The 20,003-nt window shown below is 35.5% G+C and overlaps 1 protein-coding gene across 3 annotated transcripts in view; it reads left to right on the top strand.

Moving 5' to 3' along the window:
• The window catches only part of LOC149550867 (proteinaceous RNase P 1, chloroplastic/mitochondrial-like), a 58,930-nt gene that overhangs the window by 23,477 nt on the left and 15,450 nt on the right, over positions 1-20,003 (top strand). For all 3 annotated transcript variants that reach the window (XM_089786450.1, XM_089786452.1, XM_089786451.1), the window contains one exon: positions 19,348-19,468. In XM_089786450.1, the coding sequence (XP_089642576.1) occupies positions 19,348-19,468 (121 nt within the window). The remainder of the gene's footprint in view (positions 1-19,347; positions 19,469-20,003) is intronic.

Here is a 20,003-nt window from a genome sequence, read left to right as displayed (position 1 = left end):
CTATGTTTTCAACTAGGGTAAAAATAGGTTTTGAGGGGACCCAAAACCCGTTACAAAAAGATTTTACTGGGGATCTTGAATCCCAACCCCATGAATTACTACCACATATAAAACCAAACATAGCCTAGTAGCCCTAGATACAATCAGCTGCAGCCAAAAGAAGGAATGATAGAAAAGGAACTTGCTGCCCAATGAGAACCAACACTAAGATTGGCGAAACCCAAGATCAGACTCTTTAGATAACTAAGGGTTTTAAGGCTCTCCCCAAACCATAAAACAAGACATACATGACAATTTGAGCCATTGAGCCAAACCATTGAAATTCCTCAGAACATATGTCATAATAGGATTTTAACTTCTTCCAGGGAAAGAGATAACCCAACACCTGCCTTCCCCCTAAAATGAAAACCTATAGCTGCTAGGAAGGGTCCTTGAAAATTTGAAACATCCTTCTAAAAAGTTGTCTCCAACCCAACCAGTTTGAAATCGCACCTAGCGCCAACAAGAAGCCACCAACAAGAACCCTAAATAATAATGGCACTCGACCTGATCTCCAAAAAGGAGAGATCCACCTCAATAGGGAAAGTGGGGAGAGGGGCCAAAGAAGCAAACAATCTTGAACATATCCAACTTGTCACAGAGAGGCCCAAAGAAATGACAGACCACCATAACGTGCTTCCCTCCTCATTAGACCAACACTAAGCCACAAAAAGAAGCTTAACCTCCACCTCAACAGGACATTCTATCTCTATAGGAAGTTGCCATAAAAAGACGGGGAACAACAGGGCAAAAGAGTGAGATCCCCTCTCCAAAGGGATTAAAGCCACCAAAAGGGAAGTGACACCAGGAAGGCTCCAACCAAGATCAGAAGAAAACTAGATAAACATCGCAAGGAAAAACAGGGTCAAAAAGAATAAGGCCTATGTAGAAAGACTCAACACAGGAACCATCAGTTGAAAAAGCCCTAAGAACACTGTGGGGTAAAACCCCACCATAACATTGGACCCACTCCAGTTGCATAGAACAGAGGCCTTCAACAGCCTTTGACACCTATCAAAGAGCAAGATGGACACAAAGAGGTAGAGAACCTCCCAACACCACAAACGCCGGATGGCAACAAACCCCCTCTCAATTGTCGCACCAAAAATATCCGTAGATGAACCCGACAAAAGGTTTGCTAAGCATTCAGAGCACGAAGGAGCATGGGCGACCTGGAACAAGAGTAGCACTCCTAGAAAAGGGACCGGCGGCCAAGGGCAAAAAGGCATGCATTGCAACTCCAAACCAACAGGAATCCAAAACAAATAGCTGCCTGCAGTAACACCATCTGCTTTTGCATCCTCTCTGTTTCCCTTGCCTCCATCAGTGCCTTCTAAAACCCTAACCCTCATATTGTCGCCACTTGCCATGTAGACATTGTTACAACCGAACAAGTGGATGAATCACAATGATGACTATGTTATTACTTGTGCTATTACTAGTTATCTGCAAGATTGCATGAAATGATTGTTAAATTATTAAATATTCTTGACAAGCTAGGTAGCCTTATCCAATTCTTTTTTGTATGTGGTGACACCTCATCCAATGCAACAAATAGTTGCACATTGATGAGTTTCAATGTTGGAACTTAAAGAAAGCTTGGAATTGAATATGTCCTATGGAGCTGCGATGAGCTCAGTTGTAGTGTTGGGTATAAGAAAAACTGTCAACATATTTGTGGGAACACTTTAAGTGATACACATTAAAATAATGAAATATTTCTTCAATGGTCATCTTAGTTGTCTTAGGTAGTTTCTTATGTCATCTTTAGTTCATGATTATTTCTTTTAGAAACATCTTTGTAAATAGATAAGAAGCTTTGGTCTCCTCTATTTAATATAACTTTTATTTACCATAACATGGTATTACAGTGGGTTGATGAGCTTCTGTAATGCCCCACCCTGCAAACCATGAGAAATTAACCTATGTTTACGCTAAGTTAATGCAACATTTTTATTTCTAAATGGTTAACATACATTATACATTACAAATGTGAAAGCAAGTACAAATATAAGTATAAATGACAATGTTGACACATGATAAGACATGAGACTAGCATACATAAATTCAATTAACTATTTTAAAGGTTTCAAGACATAGTTATCATTGACTACATTAACTAAACTACTAAGATCAACTATACATAATCACATGATATATCCTAAGTTAATTTTAAAACCCAAATTAAATATTCCTAATCCTTTAATTAGCCATAATATAACGAACACACATCAATGAAGTAGACTATAACCTATACATGACATAGAAGGAATCAAGTTACATTTTTTATATGCTTATGAGAAAAGGTGCAATCCATAAGGTACAATGATACATTATAGCATATACAATAACTCATCTTCCACTAAAACTCTTGTTAAAATATAAAAAAATCACAATTATATATCTATTAAGTAGTGTTGCGGGGGTGGGGGACTAGGTCCCCCTCACCCCCTTCAATTTTTTTAATATATTAAATTTATTTGTTTATTTTTTTAGAAGTTAATTTGATGGGGGGAATTGCTTGCAATGAGGGTTGGGGCCCTAAAGTAGTTTCCAGGGCAGCTCATTGTAAGTTGTATAACAAGTGATAACATAATACATTAAATGTGGTTTTAAAATGAACTAACAAGATAAATGTGCTCCTCTCCCATGCCTAGAGTGCTATTATAGACTAGCATGGGAGTGTGAGAAGATGTTTGATTGAGGTCTTGCATAGTTAGCAGCCTTGTCTATATGAGAGGTTATTGATGCTGCATAGAGTCACTAGGGGGTTGGGGTTCAGAGAGACTGTCAGGTACCTCTAGAGTTGGTTCATGTGACGACACATCCTATATGCATTCTAGGTTTCCTACATGTGTTGGTTGTCTCTAGGATTAGTTGTATCACCAACATTGTACATGTAGTACCCATGTGATAGAGAGCTTTTGGGATTCTTCACTTAGTTTCTATGTTGAGATGTTGTGGTTTGATATCCGAGTGGGACCTGATGTTATCTCCTCAACATGGCGGGAGTGGACCTTTGGTTCCACATGGTCAGGTGGTAGTGATTCAACATTTAAGTTGAGTTATAATAATGTTGATTGTATTCTATGGTTAAATGAGAGTTTATATTTGGGGTTTAACTTTTCTATGATTGATTGTTAGTCACACATAGTGCTAAGCCTTAGGAGGGGATTGCGTCCTTCCATAATTTTATGCTTCTTTTTTGGTTTCATATTGCAAAGAGTTGATAACCATTTTGATGTCTCGATTATTTATGTGTTGCTTTGAGGTACATTTGTGAGTTGTGATATGTTTTCTTTTGGATTATGTCTTACTCATGTTGGAGAGAGATGCTTTTGATGTTATTGATTATAATTGTTTTGTGATGTGAGATTATGAGGAATTGGATTTGATTTTTGAGATGTCCATTATGGGATGGATTGTTTTGGATCCTTGTGTTGGGTGATATGTTATTTATTATACTCCAACATTTACTTTGGTGGATTTCATGACTTGACAATTTATGAGAAGTCTTTTATTGTTTTGGTTCTGCATTCTCTCTATTTCTTTTGATTGGAGCATTAGGGTAGGTTATATAGGAGCACAGAGGGGAAGTGACTTGCAATGGGGATCAGGGCCCTAAAAAGGTTGCTAGGGTAACTCATTGCATGTTGACTCAATAAGTGATAATAAGCTTTGGGTTGGGATAAAACATTAATAAGATAATTGTGTTCTTTGTCCATGCTTTGAGTGCTAGTACATGCTAGGATGGGAGTGGGAGAAGATGTTTGATTGAGGTCTTACATAGTTGATTTTTCTTGTCTGTATGAAAGAATTATTGGTACCACAAAGAGTCACTAGGGAGCCTGGGTCCAGAGAGACTGTCGGGGTAACTCTAGAGTTGACTTGTTTGTGTTAATGTTTTAAGGATCGTTTTCTGCAAATGTAATAACACTGCCATTGTTATTGGTGTGTTCCAAATGCAGATTTGAAGACTTATAAATATGAGAGGAGACATGTCTCAAGCAAAGACATGTCTGTATGGTTAATCATCATTAGATAATAATAATATATTAATAATAAATAACCATATAATATATTATATATATGATGTAGGGAGAGATGAGATAACTAGGGCCAAAGGCACACCCAACTATCCAAGCCGCCTGCGGGAGTAAACATAGTGGAAAACAACACAAAATAACAGCAACAAGAGGAGATAGAAAATCCAAAATGTCTTATAGATTCATCAAATACATGCCCAGTTGTAAGGCCTTTTGGGTTACGACCAACATTACAATTCAAATTCGATCCACAATGATGAACTTCACCTTCCCACTTTGCTTCTTCTCTTCCTCAGCTACTTCTATACTCCAAGACTCCACCCAAGATCCCATTAAATACATGCATGGCGACAAGTCGGCTTGATGCAAATATCAACTAATCAATCCCTTACATTAAATGCCAAAACAAGCCACAAGTCGGCTCTTAGCAAATACCTATCACAAAATTAAATGCAAAGGTTGGCTCCAACAAAAAACAACACACAGACGACTTGGTAAACGAAGGACCAAACAAAATATTGCAACTTGGCGAACTCGACAACCAAAGGAACTCGACAGCAACTATGAACTCGGCAAGGCAAAACATTGCAACTCGGCAGAAACTAAGAAACTCAGCAAATATGCAGAATAGCAATGCAACCAAGGATGCTTTTGCATCAAACATCCGGGGTTGAAAAAAATGATTCTCCTGAATCATTGAGAGGTCACAACTTGCACTGAATCCAACTCAGATTGGAAATCCATGTAGCATCTTCAACTAGTCTATTCTTCCATTTCACCAAATACTCATAGTAATTTTTCCCTCTTGTGCTCTTACCAACTCTTTGATCCAATATCTGTTCAACCTCTTCAATCTGCTTCTTAGGATAATTATCTGATACAACAACTTCATCATCTAACTCATGATATTTGTACAAATCAACAACATTAAATGTAGGAGATATATCCATGTCATTAGGTAACTCAACTTCATAAGCATTACCACTGTCAAACTTTCTCAAGATCTTACAAGGTCCAAACTTCTTCATCTACATCTTATTGTATGTTCCAACAAGAAATCTTCCTTTCTTCAAATGAACCATCACCTCATCACCAACTTAAAAAACATGATGTCTTTTAGACTTATCAACATTCTCCTTATACTTCAGATTACTTTTTTCCAATCTTAACTTTACTTATGCAGAGACTTGATAAAATCAGCAAACTTTTCTCTTGCAACACTTCTTTTCTCTTTACCAGCAATATCCCTTAAATCTAATATCCCTTTAGGTTGTATTCCAGTGAGAATCACAAAAGGTGTTTTCCTTGTACTTCTATTCACACAATTGTTATATGCAAACTCAACTTGTGCTAATACCAGCTCCCAATTACTTGGCTTATCTCCAACTAAACATCTCAACAAATTACCCAAGCTTCTATTCACAACCTCTGTCTGTCCATTTGTTTGTGGATGGAATGTATAACTAAACTTCAATTCAGTACCCATCTTCTTCCACAAAGTCTTCCAAAAGTAAGCAACAAACTTACTGTCTCTAACTGAAATAATACTTTTTGGTAATACATGCAATCTAACAATCTTTTTGAAGAATAGCATAAAACTCTTGGTCATACACAGAGTACTTCCTTTTAGCATCATTCAATTTCTCACTAAATAAAGCAATAGGGCTTACTTTCTTGACTCAATACAACTCTTATTGCAGTACCACTTGCATCAAATTCAATTTGAAATACTTTATTGAAATCAAGCAAAGCCAATACAGGTAACTTAGCAACCTTTTGTTTCAAAGTCTCAAAACTGTTATCAGCTCCATGTGTCCACTTGAATTCCTTTTTATCTCCTCTCATTATCTTAGTCATCACATTACAAATAGAACTGAAATTCCTTATAAATCTCCTATAAAAACTAGCCAAACTATGAAATGATCTTACCTCACACACATTCTCAGGTGTAGGGCATTCCAAAATTGCTTTAACTTTCTCAGGGTCCATCTTCAAACCATCAGTTGAAATCACAAATCCCAAATACACAATCTCTTCTTGCATAAAAGAACACTTCTTCAGATTAATCATCAACTTTTCTTCTTTCAATCTCTGCAATACTTATCTAACTTGCTCAAGATATTCTTCCTTAGTCTTACTGAATATTAGAATATCATCTAGATAAACATTCACAAACTTACCTAAGAATCTTTTGAGAACCTCATTCATCAACCTCGTGAAAGTACTAGGTGCATTAGTCAAACCAAAAGGCATTACCAACCATTCATACAAGCCATCTTTTGTCTTGAAAGTAGACTTCCATTCATTACCTTCTCTAATTTTGATCTGATAATAACCACTCTTCAAATCAATCTTAGTAAATTACTTTGCTCCACTCAAACAATCCATTATGTCATCCATCCTCGGCATAGGAAACCTATATTTCACTGTGGTCTTGTTAATAGCTCTGGAATCAGTACACATCCTCCATCCTCCATTCTTCTTAAGTGCTAATACAACAAGTACAACACAAGGATTCAAACTTTCTCTCATCAAACCTTTTTGCAACAACTCATGCACTTGTCTGTTAAGTTTTTTATTTTCAATAGGTGTCAATCTATATGGTGCTTTGTTTGGCAAACTAGCTTCAGGAATCAAATCCATGCAATGACTTATACTTCTCATTGGAGGTAAACCATCAGGTATGTCTTCTGCAACAATATCCTTATGCTCATTCAGCAATTTTGTAATTTCCACTGGCACTCGGTCAACACTACTAATTTCTGCTGTCACTCGGTTATCACTACCTTATGTCATTCGGTCGCTAGTGACTAGCACTCGGTCAACACTATTTTGTGATACTCGGTTGCTACTGGCACAACTCGGTCTCCTAGGAATTATGGCAAAACAGATTTGATTCTTCGTCATTTCCTTTTCAAATTGCTTGCCATTAACCATGCAAATTTTCACAGTGGTACAATTAAGCTCATTTGGACTTTCAATCAAAGGCAACAATATTTGTTTTTTTCCATTCACCCAAAAAGTATATTGATTCAACCCTCCATCATGTATAGCATATCTATCATATTGCCAAGGTCTATCCAACAGAATATGACAACAATTCATAAGCATAATATCACGCAAAACTTCATCAAAATAATGTCCAATCTTGAACTTCACAATACATTGTTCACTTACCAACATCTTATGCTCATCCTTGATCTATGAAACATGATAAGGTTTAGGATGCTCCAACCTCTGCAACTGCAACTTTGTAACCAATCTTCTAATGCCAAATTTGTAGAACTTCCACTATCAATGATCACTTTGCAACATTTTCCAGCCATCTTATAGTTGGTCTTGAAAAGACTTCTCCTTAGGACAGGTTCATCACTTCCCTTATTTACATAAGGTTCTTCTCACCATCAGATTTTCTCCAACCTCAGGTCCACTTGGTGAACCCACATGTCTTCTTGAACCACAACATTTCTATTACTTTGCCCACTTTCAAAGGATCTACATTCAAAGTATCTATGCCCTTCATTACCACATCTAAAACAATTACCACAAAAACCACCTCGAGAATAAGAATTAGCTCTTCCTCGGTAAGAACCAATACCTCCTTGGTAAGAATCACCACCTTTCCACTTGGTCTTGCCTTTATCATCATTCTTCCATTCAGATTTGCTCTTCTCTTGCACAGAACTGTTAGATCTGTCACCTTCTTCATAAGATCTACCTTTGCCTTTCTAGAATCTACCACCTCTACCTCTTTGTCTTTGTTCATGCTTCTTTGTCAAGATCTCCTCAGCTTTCAAAGCATATTGGTATGCTTCCTCCACACTTTCCAATTTCACAAAATTTATTTCATCTTGAATCCCAGATCTCAATCCATTTATGTACCTTGCAATTTTCTCAACATCATCATCCACATGTCTAGATTTGATGTCCAATCTATAGAATTCCTCAATATACTCCTTCACAATCATGTCTCTTTCTCTTAAATTTTGCATCTTTCTCAACAAGCTAACTTGGTAATCAGTAGGAAAGAACTTGTTCTTTACCTTGTTCACCATCTTCAGCCAAGTCCTAATCCTTCTCCTTTCCTCTCCTTTGTCTATTAGTTTGCAAATGCTCCCACCATAATGAGGCATGTCTTTTCAACCTAGTGACTGCAGTTTTCACCTTCCTATTATCAGAAGTGTTTTCATAGTCAAAGAACTCCATTTTAGAGATCCAATCCAACACAATATTGGTATCTAATTTTCCATCATACGGAACAACTTCTACAACAAGTTTTGAATTTTCCCTAGATAATATTCTCAACAATCTTGCCTCATCTTGATCTTCTTTAGGTGCTGAATTAGGGTTTGGTGCTGTTGCTTCATCATCACTCACATCATCAAGATGCGCTCCTCTCCTATGGGCTGTCTCTATAATAGTCTGGTTGCAAATTGTCTCAATGTATCCAATACAACATTGTCAGCATTTCCTCTACCTCGAACTATCTTTACAATCAGGTTCTTGCAAGATCATAACCTTCTGCAAGTTATAGGCCAAATCCGCAGATCTGCAACCCTACAACCAAATTCACTTAGGGTTCTACACAATCCAATTTCCACAAGGATGAATCTCAAGCTCTGATACCACCTGACGTAGGGATAGATGAGATAACTAGGGCAAGGCACACCCAACTATCCAAGTCACCTACGAGAGTATACACAACGGAAAACAACACAAAATAACAACCAGAGGAGATAGAAGAGCCAAAATGTCTTATAGATTCATCAAATACATGCCCAACTGTAAGGCCTTCTGGGTTACAGCCAACATTACAATACAAATTCGATCCACAATGATAAACTTCCCCTTCCCACTTTGCTTCTGCTCTTCCTCCGCTACTTCCATACTCCAAGACTCTACCCTAATTCAAAATCTTTCATTTCCTCTACACAGTTAGTTGCCCTAAAAAACATTGCTCCTTTGAGGGACATCACAATAAAAAAATTCAATGGACGGTATTTGCGACATATATCAAAAACAATAGAATCACCTCATTCAACCCAAGAATCTCTAATTAGTTTCAGTGAGTTCTCTACAAAATCCTTCTCTTCCCAATAAGGTGGTACACACCTTTTCATATCTAGGATTTGTAAAACTAGGAGGTGCACTATTGATTGTTGACACCATTATGGTGATCTCGCCAAGTTGAATAGAAGACCATTGGCATAGAGGCAATGTGTAATATTTTGTTCAGAAAAAACTCTTGCTTCCATTTTAAAAGCCTTGTCCAATGGATTTCTCTTATAAGTGAGGATTTCTACTTCATCTTCAACTTTTGTAGATGGTATATGCTCAAAAGGATGTTTCGAGGTCACCACTCTATTAGTGGGTAAGTTCATTGTTTTTCTTCTTTCCAAAAGGATAAGCACTTCATTTTCCTCTTGCAATCATTTTATCAACATCTTCATGTTCTTTTATGAATGCTACTATTTCTACGACAAACCCTTATTCATTGGGCCCTCACACATTTTCATCCCTTTTCAAGAAGGGCCCATCAAGTGAAGCTTCACTCAAGAATAAGAGCTATTATATTGTGTATTACACAAATTACACTTCCAAATATATCTTGCACCTCTTGGAATTTGTGAAATTCTAGTGGAATGTCTATAAAGGAGATCCTTTTATCAAATTTGAATCTTTGATTTTCTTCCACACCTACCAAATGATGACTACTAGCCATTATTGCAATTTGAGTTTTTGCCATTATAAGAAATCACATTATTTTTGTAACAAGCTAAAAATGAATAACAAAAGTTTAGTAAGTTTACTATTTGTTTAAGAGAAACTGACTTGTTTGCATTCGGCATTGGAATGAACAACAATATGTAACAATTTTTTTAAAGGAAAGAATACATGTCATAATAAATGCTACGCTAAATATATCTTTAACAAGAATTAAATATTTGAAACAAACTGTAATCTCAAAATTTACTACTATGAAAAGAAAAGGATTACATGGCCTACCATTTTAATAAATAAAGCACCACTTATCTAATTACATACTTCTTTCTTGGTAATAATTTGAAAATAATATGCAGCTAACGGGAAACAAAGTACTCACATGTGTACAGAGGTTGAGCTGATAGAATAAATGTGGCATGAACATGGTACCAAGTCTCTGGCTTGAATCACGATCTGGGGGAAAGGCATCACTTGGGCGTTTAACCACCCAACCATGGATCAAAGTCAATCCCTCCTAGGTTACTAGAGATCCAAGCAGACCCGGCCCTCTACAAGGGATGGTGGATGATCAAGTCAAGTTCCTGGGAATCTAGTGTAGAGATGCTCGTAGCCCATGGCTACCCTAGTACAACTTTTGTCATGGATGTATCTAGCAACTCTATTCTAACATCCATTAGTCTTACGTTGGCCAAGAATTTTCTTTAAGATGGAGTCATCGTCTCACCTTCCCTTTTTGACCCTATTATAGGATTAATCTCTCCTGAGAACGTCATTTGAAGGCTTTCTCATTATGGCCCAATCTAATTTTTCAAATTTCTTCTATAGGTTTGGATTAATCGAACTGGTTATACAATGTGCTTTGGATCACTCTCTGGAAGGAAGGTTTAATTTTGTTCGTAAGTTAGAATAGCCCTTTGACACGTATTGATTGTTATACTTTATCTTAGACATGTAAATGCAAATTTTCCCAAAGTAAAAATAGATGATTTTGCCCTAGGGTTAGGTCTCAAAGTTAGTCCATGAATACTGCTTAGGAACAAGTAGCTATACCACTTTATCGAAATGACAATACCATCAAATACCACTATATCATTTAGGGCATCAAATACCACTGTATTATTTAGGACGTCAAATACCACTGTATCATTTAGGGCATCAAATACCATTGTATCATTTAGGGCATCAAATACTATTGTATCATTCCCTTTCTTTCTATTGCTAACTATGGCAATGACATACAATTAGAAAATACCTTCATTTTCATAATTCACATAAATGAAAGACAAAAATAACAATCCATCAGATAAACCTATCTCTTGCATATAGATATACTGAATGTTCAGTTGGAAGATCAACTGATCTAACTAGTTACCAATTAGATCAATGAGAAAAATTGTTTTTGTCAAAGGATTTAATTGATTCAATGATATAACTCAATCTATCATATCTTCTACTTGCAAAAACATCATAAAAGTAAAATACCTGTTACCAACAAATGTTTGAATACATAACTCATCTTTGTTTGGTGCATGTCTTGGTATCTTGTGGAGAGGGGAAACATTGTCAGGGGCTTAACCTCTCAACCGTAGACCCTCAAAATATCCCCACAAATCTCATTCGAGAAAGGCCCTCCCTACCTGGAATAGACATGGAACACCTTGTTCAGTTATTGAGCATTCTGGTTCTTAATTCCACCAGTCAACTTGGCAACAGGGTACACATTGGACAAACATGAGCTTATTGGAAAGTTCTTTAAGTTTGAGTGATTAAGTTATCATGACAAATCTGATTTCTGTTCCTTGTTTTTGCAAAACTTCCTTTACCTCTTCACCCTCTTTCTTGGCCATCCAACCAAGGTGAATCCTTGGTGTTTGTTCATTAATGAAATTCTTCAATTAACAGCTCATTTACTGAAACTCAGCTGATGTAAAGATGATAATTTATTACTGGCATGAAGCCGTCCTTTTGACTTGAGGACTTCTCTCTCATAAAAATTAGAAGATTATATTTCAGAAATAAAGGATAAGCTGATTCAAGAATGAGAACATATAAATTACATATTCATTCCAATTCAAATTCGAACAGGTCAAATTACATGGTAAGCTTGATCGAATGAACTTTTCATTATTCATCTTTTTGTTTCACAGTCATGCATTGAGGAAATAACATTGGCAAACTTAAAACCAACTTGCATCTAGATTTCGGATGCATATATACCAAATAAGAAAATAGAAGTATCCACATAACCTGATCAATGATGGAATGAATTTAGGTAGTCTCGACTGGCCGGCTCTCAATGATTTGGATAGCCAAGGCGGATGCCTAATACAGAGTGCCTCGTCAAAAAAAACAGCAAGCTTAGTTTCACATTCAATATTGGGAGCTGAATGGAAGGAATGAGAACATGAAAAGAAAAAGAGAGAGAGAGCAGTATCGATGTTAAACTGAAAGGAAAGTAGTCAAAAATATATGTCTAGGCAAGAGAGAAAGCTTGAACTGAAGCCACGGCTCAAGATGGCAGTTATAAACAAGATCATCAGCTTCTTGGTTCACCGATTCGAAAAGAAAGGAATATCGCCAAGTGTACTCATTATCCCTCACAAAGACTTATAATTTAAAAGCAGAATTCGAAAGACTCCTTATTAAAAGAAGAATTTATATATATATATATATATATATAATTTTCTAATGATGTCATCATAATATTATTGTGTCCAAGGTCATACCTATTAGGATACGCATATCTATATACGTGCATAATTCGAAGAATTTATTTTATCTCCATATCCTCCTGTTATATATATATATATATATATATATATAGATGTGTGTGTGTGTGTGTGTGTGTGTTAATAGAGAGGAGCTTGGATAATTTAATACCATGGTGGCATCATACCTTTATACATATGTGCGTTTATATATATATATATATATATATATATATATATATATATATATATATATATATATATATATATATATATATATATATATATATATATATAATGAAATGATGAGGATGCCAACAAAGGTACGAATTTTGATTATGTTTAAATATTTAAATGTTTTATATGTTATCCAAGTAGGTCATGGTATTGTCCAATGTACACTCTTGCTTGCCTAGTTGTTTACCCTTAGCCATGGTGGTTTAAGGTTCGTACATATTTGCCCAGTGATGGTGGTGCCCCTGTGCCCAATTCTTTTCTAACAATGCTTCCACCCCTTTGACGTGTTCCTTACAAGGAAATTCTCCACAATTAAATCATATTCCTCAATATAATAATAATTACCATAACAAGTTATTAATCATAAATAATCACAATGGCTAACCGCCTTTTCACTTCCCATGAATTCATGATGAATAACCAACTTTCCAAATAGCATTAAAATATCATTATAACGGTTAGCTAGTATGCCAATCTTCATATAAAATTATAACAATTAGCCATCTTACCATTTCACATGATTGTAACTAATTTTACCTGTCAACAGACTTCACATGAAACCTCAATGGTTATATGAACATTTCAAATGGAGCCAAATTTTGGGATATGATAATATGGCTACAGCTAAAGATAACGTATTCTATCCCATTTATAATCATTTAAAAGAAACTAACAATTCTAATCTAAACCATTTATATTTATTTGAAAGGAAACTAGAAATGAAATCTATGCTGATAAATTAACAAGGAGATAGATAAGAATTCAGATTTTATACATGTAACTAAAATAACTGTCGTTGTGTTGATCAATCCTCGGCTTTCGAAGAAGAGGAGAAGCATTGACATAGGCTTAACCTCCCAACCGCGGACCTTATATTATCCCCGCACAATCTTTAAATAAGAAAGGCCCTCTCTACTCCGAGTTAGGCTTGGGGCACTGTAGTCCAGCGATTTGAGCTTACCGGTGCTAGAGTGTCTGCTTAGCAATAAGCAAAGTTGAGGATATTCCTCCTCCAACCATTGCTTTGCGTAGCTGGCACCACTGACCTCTTTATGATAAAACAAAAATAGGCAAGCATGCCTCTAATCAACCTTGGCCAAGGATTTAGATGGGCAATAAATAACCTGATCACCACCACCCGACTTGACAATAGAGTATAATTTGGACAATCATGAGCTAACTTGATTTTTAATAACCTCTTTTAAAATGTTCATGTATGAAAGTTCTGATCATATTGTTTTCTTTTCCTTTCCAGGACTCCTCTCCTCTTCACCCACTAACTTTGGCTTCACTAGCCTTGGGTGAATCCCAAGAGACTACCACTTAATACTGAGATCTTTATCACATGGTTTCTTGAATAAGATCCATAGCTGGTATACAATGAATACTAGCATGTATATCAGTGTATCATAATTTGCAATCAGATTCTATATCAAAATTCTCATAAGGAAAATAATCAAGTGTATGTATACAAGAAAAATGCATGATGTCCTTGTGGTTGTTGGATCTGCATATCAAGTTTGGGATTCAGAAACATATTTAATTCATGCTCATAGATGTGCTTCTAATGCAACTGTAACAAAACTATACTAGCAATGATGCTGAATGGGAAACTTAGAATGGAGTGAATAACATAACCTGTAATGAAATTTTTCAGTGGTCGATAGTAATCGGCTCAGGAAGATATCTCCACCTGTGTGGTAGGAACTATCGGCCCGAGATGTTGGTGAAATGGGGAGAGAAGAAATTAAAGAGGGAATTAGAAAGGGAATAACAGTGCCGAACTGGTCTGAAGTCACACGCAATACTAATACGATTTTCATATTCATCTGCAATTGCGGAGTCTTATAGCTCTCCAACTTGGTACCATGTTTTCGGTTTCCAAGATCATTAGTTTTAAAAGATTATCGGTTTTATTAAAAGATCATTGGTTTTAAAGGATCATCGATTTGACAGATGGACGCCAACTTGAGATGGCCACCTCTTAACAAGAGGAATTATAAAGTTTATATTTTTCCATGGTTTCTTTTTAAAAAAAAATTATATATATAATGTATCATCATGCTATTTTGTTATATCTATAATCGTACCTACATGTATATGTACATCTATATATGTGTGTGATTTAGAGAATACATATGATTTTTTTCTAACATCATATTCCCTCTATATATTCACACACACACACACACACACACACATAATAACTTATAATGATAACACTGTTGGCATCTCAGAACAACTAAGAGGTAATTTTTCTAAACAAGAAATTTAGATGTTTACTGATTTTAAATGACCAAGTAGCTCATGATTGTCCAATGGTGTACTCTATTGTGAAGTCGCTAAATCCTTTATAAAGGTAGTTAGAGGTCATACTTGATGATTTGGTGATGGACTAGGATAGTGCCCCATTCCTTGAATCCCGTTTAGCAATGCTTTCTCCACTTTGTCTGCTCTGGCAACCACTAGTGCAACATTTCCACAATAATAACAGTTCCTCCATTTAAATCAAACATTAGAATATATTAACTGATAAATGTAACAATGATTGACTACCATTATCAATAAATAAGTAAACATGATAAACAATTAACCAATTTCCAATACACAAGATTTTAACAAATCAATTTCACATGAAATAAACATTTAACTATAATTTCCCTTTTCACATGATCATGACATTTGACAGTTTTAACTAATCATTGCAATGGCTATAAACTTATTTTAATTAGGTCAAAATTTGGGATGTAACAGGACAGATGATATAATGGGACCTTAGTTGGATTCTTTTCAACTATTTGCTGTCTGACGGGAGTAGTGATTTCCTCTAGGATTTGTACCCTGCAGGCATCATAGTTTTAAACGAAATTGAGCAAGAGTGTTACTCAATATTGTACAGATTTATATAGGTATCGTTTGACTGAACAAGACCAATTGTATTCTAGTTAGGAGTTATGAAATTGTGTTAATGTTTTCACCTCTTTCGTTTCCCGAAAGGATTTGTCTGGTGTTTACTTAAGAACGTCGCAGATGAGGAGAAATGGCTTCAGGAAATATAGTGGCTGGTGACAACTTTCCACATTAGATGCTGTTAACAGATTATCCACCTCCACGTGCAAGACTGGAAAGGTGTGACATTCAGACAGGGAAATCTTTTCTCCTTCTTGAACGTCAAAGTTGTCTAAAATTTATAGAAAGCTATATTTTGACTGAAGTGATGAAGAACTAAGCAACAGATTAAATAACCCGATAAGTCTATTCATGTTCATTTCCAGTACGTAGAAAGAGCATTTCTTGCTGGTATTTAGTTGCAGAGAAGGTCGAACTATGTACTGAGGAAGGATTATGAAAGTATGTAAATCAAAGATAATATAAATGATTCAAGACTCAAAAAAATTCTTGCAGCAAAACAAGAATGAGTTTCTTGCCACTATACAGCACAACCAAAAGAATATCAAATGGCTTGCTTGGATAAATGCCAATGTCTCAAGGAATGTTCAATGTTGTTTTCGTAGCCGCTCTCTTAACAGCCACCTCAGTCTAGTCTCCTACTGGTTAGCTCTTCACCTTTCTTCACCTATTGTGCCAAAACCACGTAACTGACCCCTTCTTGTAAGTTGATACAATGAATATTTCCCAAGTTCATATGTTGTAATTTTCTCCTCCCTTTGAACATCTTGGAACCCCTAACAATCCTGGCCACCCAATCATTTACGTGGCTCCATCATGCAGCTAGCCTTCTGAGCAAAGGTTGATAAAACATGCCTTTTCTAATGTTTGCATGGTGAATATTGACTCCCTAAAATTTGAATCAAGGACAAGAGATTTCAATAGGTTGACGTGAGAAAAATGGGGATGCGGAAGGTGATTCTCCAAAACTTATATATTCCCCCTGCTAGAGTTTGGAATTGATAATTTAAATAATACATGAGTCCAAAGGAAGAAGGAGAGTGTAATTAAGGGGAAATAATTTTTCCATGACATAATTAATGGTGACATGAGGACCCTAACCAAGTCGGCATAGATTGAGATAATTCTCAAATGTTTTTTCTATAATAAGACTCTGTCTAATTTAGTTCAAAATTGAGTAAGAGAGAAATTCTCAAGACTGGAGGAGTCGGAATGAATAAAACAAATAGAGTAGATTACTAGTTGGTCCCCATGACTCAGAATTGATTGAAATAGTTTTTGAGATAATAAAAATCATAGATTAGGATAAAATGAAATGATGAGCCCCTCCAATTTACTGGTGTAATTGGTCAAGTCTTACCACTTCCACGATTCAGAGCTTGATCATCCCACATTCCATTTCCTGGTGATACCTCCTCCCCCTTCGAGTCTATGCCACGTTCTTCCTGCATCCAATCCGAATAGATGGTTAAACCGAGTTATTCATAAATAAGATTTCGTTAAATCGAGTTATTCATAAATAAGATTTTATATGCAACATCATTGTTATATCAATGAGCATCTTGCTATTAATCATCAATTTTAATCCACATGATAAACAAGAGGGTTTTCGATCATATTTAAGTTATAGTCATTTAAACAAATTGAGAGTTTTGAGTTAGAAATATCATAAATTCCGAAACCAGAATCTGCCTTGGGCAAGTCTGCAAAAACCATGGTTAGTCCACATATACTGCCTAGGGCACAAAAGTTCTACCATTGTATCATTATAATCAAAACCATTTAGGGTAATAAAACCATTGTAATCAAAACAATTTAGGGCAATAAAACCACTGTTAGATTAGGTCTTTCTCGCTTAGGGAACATTTACAAAACCATCATTGGAATAGTAAATTTGTCTAGGGCATCTATTAACAAAGGTGTAAGCGTAAAAGTATCAAATAAAAGGGGTGTGACAATTTTAAATTAGAAATAAAATAATAAATGCAAGCATAAAAGTGCAAACTAAAGTACAAAAATATTACAACAAAGAGTTAAAACTTGTTTCTTATTTAGATTCTTTTTTTAAGCTTTAGAAATTCATCAAAAACTTTTAAAAAGTCATTTAAAGACTAAAGAATAAGGTCAATTGGTTGCCTTAGAAGTTTAAACTTTCAATCTCATTTGTGGAAGCTATTTGGCACTCCATGAACAATCCTCTTCGAAATATATGCACGCGTTGTTTGAAGTGCCAAAATGGAGACAAAATGAGTTGAGAGAAAAAGTACATGTTGTGCATCTAGGCTGGAGTGTATTTGGATCAAGGTGCAAATCTTACAACTTAGTCCTTATCTAATAAGCTAGCGATCATGGACCTGCATGGGCTTTCATCAACACTTGATCACCCAACTATGGTGGAAACATCATGGGTTTTCAATGTTTCTCAATGCCTAATCTCTTAACTATTATCAGGTTTTATGGGTTTCAATTGATGCCCAATCAATCATTCATCATGGGTTTTGATCAAACCCAATAGTATGGATTTCCTTTCAATGTCATACTTTTTGGGCAAAAGGGCTTACTAATATTCAATTAAAGTTAATAAATCCAAGCTGCACCATTTTGCATTAAAGTTAAATATCTAATCAAAGTGTATGCACAAGGTTATGCATGCCTCTTCAAAATATTCAGACCAATGGTCAAAATACCTTAGTCAAAATGAAACGTCAACATTATTATCTGGTCAAGCTATTCTTGACAAGGTAAAATGCATGAAAGCTTTTCCTCGATTAGTTTGTTGAAAGCCACTGGTCAACAGCACTGGAAACTCAAAGCTCTGGTGTTTTGTTAACTCGGCAGTTCCAAAGCTGGATCAGTTCACTGGTCAAACAGTAGCTCTGTGATCTTCCATGTTTTTGGTGTTCAGAACTTTGAATTTCAACTAATAGGTTGATTAGTTGACCAACTAATAGTAACTAATCCAAGTTAGCGAGGATGATGTCATGCTGATCATCTCAGTCAAGAAGGTATAAACTAAAAATTCAGAAAATTCCATGTGGCTCAATTAAGAGAGAAATGATTTTGGTTTTGACATTCTCTGTTTTGGCGTAGACTTTGAGGGTGTCAAAATTTGATCATTTAATGTTGTAAATGATTGAGTGTTGTCATAGACATGTTACTGTCTTCTTCTGTCTTTTGTTTTGAATGTTCTCCTCAATCTTCATTCTAATACTGTGTTCCATCATTTTGAAGATATATTTGACAATTTAATGGTTGTAGCAGGCTATTGAGTTTTCCCAATGCTGCCTCCTGAGACAATTTACGAGATACTTTCCATATCCTTTGATATGGATCACTTTTTATGAATGCATCTTATTCTTGCTTTTTGGATAAATTTTTTAAAGTTTACCCTTTAGTCTTTTTGTTGAAAAATATTAAAATTTTAAAAGTTGACTTTATTTGGAAAAATATCTCCTACTCACCTTTAGTCTTTTTTCGGTTATTTACCTGCATTGGCCTCTCTTACATTCTATATTTTATACATTACTCATAGAGCATAAGGAACTTTCCTTGTATTAGTGGTGAATTCCCTAGAGTTTGGTTGTTTGTGAATTTTCAAGATAAATTTATCTGTACTATTATTTTTTGTACATTCTCTTTTTAAGCTCCTCGGTTGCTTACTACATCACTTATTTTTTTAACAGGTACTGGTTATATGCAGCTGTAAAGTTTAAATGCTCGATCGTAACTTGTGATGAGATGAGAGACCACATATTTGCAATGCTTGGGAATGATTTTTTTCCCAAATGGAAGGAAAGGCATCAGGTATGTAATTGGTTGTTAGTATATTCCATATTTTAAAAATAGACTTGTCAGTTGTCAATAACTCAGCTGACCCTAAAAAATTCAAAAACTTGAACTTGACGAAAACCTGCAGAATAGCTGGCAAAATTTGTGAACATATTATCAATTTTATTCATATATGCATCCCAAGCCCTTTTTGATGCCTCCCCATTTTTGGGATGTCTTGGGGATGGGGGCATGCTGTTGCCATCCCATCCAAACAAGAAACCTTCACCAATGAGTTAAATGATTTGCCATTGTGATGGCTTAACCAATAAGCAAGTGTGATCTGGAACCCTTCACAGTATAGCAATTAGTATTTACCAACCTAATCAACATGAAGATCATGATTTTAACATTGATTGCATCGAACCAATGTGATCTACATAATAAATGGTAAATTCATATCCTCCAATTCCATGAGATGACATCCCACAAATCAATAATAAAGTTATATCGATCATGATCAAGACAAAATACTGAAGATATGATAGTGATCTAGCAATAATCAGAGATC

Source organism: Cupressus sempervirens, chromosome 6 (genome assembly GCF_028749045.1).
Source record: "Cupressus sempervirens isolate cs-2001-9-10 chromosome 6, ASM2874904v1, whole genome shotgun sequence".
Lineage (NCBI taxonomy): Eukaryota > Viridiplantae > Streptophyta > Pinopsida > Cupressales > Cupressaceae > Cupressus > Cupressus sempervirens.
The sequence above is the reverse complement of the archived record's forward strand: the minus strand, read 5'-3'. Positions and strand labels throughout refer to the sequence as shown.